At 41.8% G+C, this 5,000-nt stretch overlaps 1 protein-coding gene across 1 annotated transcript in view; it reads left to right on the top strand.

The window, feature by feature from the left end:
• Positions 1-5,000, top strand: part of LOC137659686 (uncharacterized) — a 72,595-nt gene that overhangs the window by 34,081 nt on the left and 33,514 nt on the right. The window contains 4 exon segments of the mRNA XM_068394510.1: positions 1-606; positions 641-1,365; positions 1,815-1,874; positions 2,301-2,366. The exon segment at positions 1-606 is cut by the window's left edge and continues 61 nt beyond it. Of these exon segments, the coding sequence (XP_068250611.1) occupies positions 1-606; positions 641-1,365; positions 1,815-1,874; positions 2,301-2,366 (1,457 nt within the window).

Genomic DNA, 5,000 nt, shown 5'->3' with positions numbered 1-5,000 from the left:
CATTTCTCTAAGCGTAACAGAGATACGCATTTCTCTAAGCGTAACAGAGATACGCATTTCACTAAGCGTACCAGAGATACGCATTTCTCTAAGCGTAACAGAGATACGCATTTCATAAGCGTACCAGAGATACGCATTTCACTAAGCGTACCAGAGATACGCATTTCTCTAAGCGTAACAGAGATACGCATTTCACTAAGCGTACCAGAGATACGCATTTCTCTAAGCGTAACAGAGATACGCATTTTCTCTAAGCGTAACAGAGATACGCATTTCTCTAAGCGTAACAGAGATACGCATTTCTCTAAGCGTACAGAGATACGCATTTCACTAAGCGTACCAGAGATACGCATTTCTCTAAGCGTAACAGAGATACGCATTTCTCTAAGCGTAACAGAGATACGCATTTCTCTAAGCGTAACAGAGATACGCATTTCACTAAGCGTACCAGAGATACGCATTTCTCTAAGCGTAACAGAGATACGCATTTCACTAAGCGTACCAGAGATACGCATTTCACTAAGCGTACCAGAGATACGCATTTCTCTAAGCGTAACAGAGATACGCATTTCTCTAAGCGTAACAGAGATACGCATTTCTCTAAGCGTAACAGAGATACGCATTTCTCTAAGCGTAACAGAGATACGCATTCACTAAGCGTACCAGAGATACGCATTTCTCTAAGCGTAACAGAGATACGCATTTCTCTAAGCGTAACAGAGATACGCATTTCTCTAAGCGTAACAGAGATACGCATTTCACTAAGCGTAACAGAGATACGCATTTCTCTAAGCGAAACAGAGATACGCATTTCTCTAAGCGTAACAGAGATACGCATTTCTCTAAGCGTAACAGAGATACGCATTTCACTAAGCGTACCAGAGATACGCATTTCTCTAAGCGTAACAGAGATACGCATTTCTCTAAGCGTAACAGAGATACGCATTTCTCTAAGCGTAACAGAGATACGCATTTCTCTAAGCGTAACAGAGATACGCATTTCTCTAAGCGTAACAGAGATACGCATTTCTCTAAGCGTAACAGAGATACGCATTTCACTAAGCGTACCAGAGATACGCATTTCTCTAAGCGTAACAGAGATACGCATTTCTCTAAGCGTAACAGAGATACGCATTTCTCTAAGCGTAACAGAGATACGCATTTCTCTAAGCGTAACAGAGATACGCATTTCTCTAAGCGTAACAGAGATACGCATTTCTCTAAGCGTAACAGAGATACGCATTTCTCTAAGCGTACCAGAGATACGCATTTCTCTAAGCGTAACAGAGATACGCATTCTCTAAGCGTAACAGAGATACGCATTTCTCTAAGCGTAACAGAGATACGCATTTCTCTATGCGTAAGGTAGATGAGCGAAGGAATAGGTACATAAATTAAGGTGCGTTCACACAAGGAAATTCCTAATCTATGTGATAGGGACAAGGAACTAATTTGTGATAAAATATTTCATAGCAATTTACATCACTATAGTCCATTTCTTTTAGCGAGGCAGATTTGCACAGACTCGCAACGGTGCACTTTTAGCTCGGAAAAGTTTCCTGATCGCTGATTGGTTAGAATGATCTTGTCCAGCCAATCAGCGATCAAGAAACTTTTCCGAGCTAAAAGGACCGCTGTGAGTCGGTGCAAATAAGCCTCGCTAAAAGAAATGGACTATAGATCAGGTGTTACCAACCTTTTTATTCTTCTGTACCCCTTGTGAATCTTTATTGATTCCCGTGTGCCCCTCAAATGGAGGATGAAAAAGAGAAACAATAAAATCTATATGAATGATTTCGTTATTCCCATTACAGATTATCTCATGTATTACGCACTACTGCTTATTCTCTCAGATCCAATGTACCCCTTGAGGAGTAAAAATTTTAGGAATCTCTACACTAGATGATTCTGGTTAGAATGTAAGGATTTATTTATTAATTGATTTCATTACATTAAATTGGCATCCCGAGAGAAAACGAAGCTACCAAATTTAAGAAAAGGGAAAGCAGAGATTATAGTTCTTAATATGTACCCCCTGAAGAGTAAAAGTATACCACTGAGGGTACATGTACCCCAGGTTGAGAATTTCTACACTAGATGGTTAGGATATATGGATATATTTATTGACTGGATTACATTAAACTGACGTCCTTAGAGCAAACGAAGTTGGAAAACTGAAAAAAGGGAAAGCAGAGAATATAGTTCCTAATATGTGCCACTTGGTGTTTTGTATTTGGAATTTGAAATTATAGATAAAGACAATTTTCTTAGAAGTAATGCACGACTTTGTGTTTCGAAAGCTATGCATTGGAAGGAGGAAGAGGAGGAGGAGGAGATGGAGGAGGAGGAGGAGGAGGAGGAGGAGGGTGAACATTAGCTGGATTTCTAAACAGACTCACAAAATCTCCCATGCATTGCATTGACCGACGACGCGATGTCTCCAGTTGGGGTCTTCTACCTTTTCAATTCCCCTGAGGGCATCTATCACTCGGCCAATAAGCCATAATCTATTTTCTTTTTTCGTGGAACTTTTAAACTCCCCCCTCCCCCTATCTTCGTTTTTCTTTCCCCCTGGAAAAGTTCAAGCTTCCAGCTAATAATAATAATAATGATAATAATAATAATAATAATAATAATAATAAATAATAATAATAATAATAATAATAGGGAAGTGGGGAATTTGGGGAAAGGAAGAGTACCCCTGGATACAATCCAGTTTATAGCTCAAAGGCAGGTACTCGGGATGGGAAAAGATTAAGGAAATAGGGGGAAAGAGAAGTACAGGAGAAGAATAAAAGAGAGGGGCAGACCCTCTTGCGATATTAGAGAATTGGTATTATTATCGTTTTAGTTAATGTTTTGATGTTGAACAGGCTGACAAAAGTCTCTTTTTATAGTTTATATATGAAAGATCTATTGTAATGTTGTTTACTGATCTTGAGATCTTATTTTAATTGTTCATTACTTCGCTTGTAGTTTATTTATTTCCTTGTTTCCTTTCCTCGCTGATTATTTATTTTAATTGTTTGTTACTTCTCTTGTAGTTTATTTATTTCTTTGCGTCCTTTCCTTACTGTGTGGCCGAGCGTACCCTCAAGCAGGAGAACTCTACCCCAAAACAGTTAAACACCATGGTACAGAGGCTATGACACTACCCAAGACTAGAGAACAATGGTTTGATTTTGGAGTGTCCCTCTCCTAGAAGAGCTGCTTACGATAGATATTGTCTCTTCTACCCGTATCAAGTGGAAAGTAACCACGGAACAAATACAATGCAGTAGTTAACCTTTTGAGTGAAGAAGAATTGTTTGGTAATCTCAGTTGTCAAGTGTATGAGGACACACGAGAATGTGGAAAGAATAGGACAGAATATTAAGTGTATGTTCATGCGAAGGAAAAATGAGCCGTAACCAGAGAGGTGAATCCTTGTGTCGTACTGTCTAGCCAGTCAAAGGACCCAATAACTCTCAGCGATAGAATAATTCCTCCAAGGGTTTCGTGAGCCGTAACCAGATAGCTGAATCCAGTGTCGTACTGCCTGGCCAGTCAAAGGACCCAATAACTCTCTAGCGATAGTATAATTCCTCCAAGGGTTTCATGAGCCGTAACCAGAGAGCTGAATCCAGTGTCGTACTGTCTGGCCAGTTAAAGGACCAATAACTCTCTAGCGATAGTATAATTCCTCCAAGGGTTTCATGAGCCGTAACCAGAGAGCTGAATCCAGTGTCGTACTGTCTGACCAGTCAAAGGACCCAATAACTCTCTAGCGATAGTATAATTCCTCCAAGGGTTTCATGAGCCGTAACCAGAGAGCTGAATCCAGTGTCGTACTGCCTGGCCAGTCAAAGGACCCAATAACTATCTAGCGATAGTATAATTCCTCCAAGGGTTTCATGAGCCGTAACCAGAGTGCTGAATCCAGTGTCGTACTGCCTGGCCAGTCAAAGGACCCAATAACTCTCTAGCGATAGTATAATTCCTCCAAGGGTTTCATGAGCCGTAACCAGAGAGCTGAATCCAGTGTCGTACTGCCTGGCCAGTCAAAGGACCCAATAACTATCTAGCGATAGTATAATTCCTCCAAGGGTTTCATGAGCCGTAACCAGAGTGCTGAATCCAGTGTCGTACTGCCTGGCCAGTCAAAGGACCCAATAACTCTCTAGCGATAGTATAATTCCTCCAAGGGTTTCATGAGCCGTAACCAGAGAGCTGATCAGTGTCGTACTGCCTGGCCAGTCAAAGGACCAATAACTCTCTAGCGATAGTATAATTCCTCCAAGGGTTTCATGGAGCCGTAACCAGAGTGCTGAATCCAGTGTCGTACTGCCTGGCCAGTCAAAGGACCCAATAACTCTCTAGCGATAGTATAATTCCTCCAAGGGTTTCATGAGCCGTAACCAGAGTGCTGAATCCAGTGTCGTACTGCCTGGCCAGTCAAAGGACCCAATAACTCTCTAGCGATAGTATAATTCCTCCAAGGGTTTCATGAGCCGTAACCAGAGTGCTGAATCCAGTGTCGTACTGCCTGCAGTCAAAGGACCCAATAACTCTCTAGCGATAGTATAATTCCTCCAAGGGTTTCATGAGCCGTAACCAGAGTGCTGAATCCAGTGTCGTACTGCCTGGCCCAGTCAAAGGACCCAATAACTCTCTAGCGATAGTATAATTCCTCCAAGGGTTTCATGAGCCGTAACCAGAGTGCTGAATCCAGTGTCGTACTGCCTGGCCAGTCAAAGGACCCAATAACTCTCTAGCGATAGTATAATTCCTCCAAGGGTTTCATGAGCCGTAACCAGAGAGCTGAATCCAGTGTCGTACTGTCTGACCAGTCAAAGGACCCAATAACTCTCTAGCGATAGTATAATTCCTCCAAGGGTTTCATGAGCCGTAACCAGAGAGCTGAATCCAGTGTCGTACTGCCTGGCCAGTCAAGGACCAATAACTATCTAGCGATAGTATAATTCCTCCAAGGGTTTCATGAGCCGTAACCAGAGTGCTGA

This window comes from Palaemon carinicauda, chromosome 20 (genome assembly GCF_036898095.1).
Source record: "Palaemon carinicauda isolate YSFRI2023 chromosome 20, ASM3689809v2, whole genome shotgun sequence".
NCBI lineage: Eukaryota > Metazoa > Arthropoda > Malacostraca > Decapoda > Palaemonidae > Palaemon > Palaemon carinicauda.
This window is presented reverse-complemented; position numbering and strand designations above follow the sequence as displayed.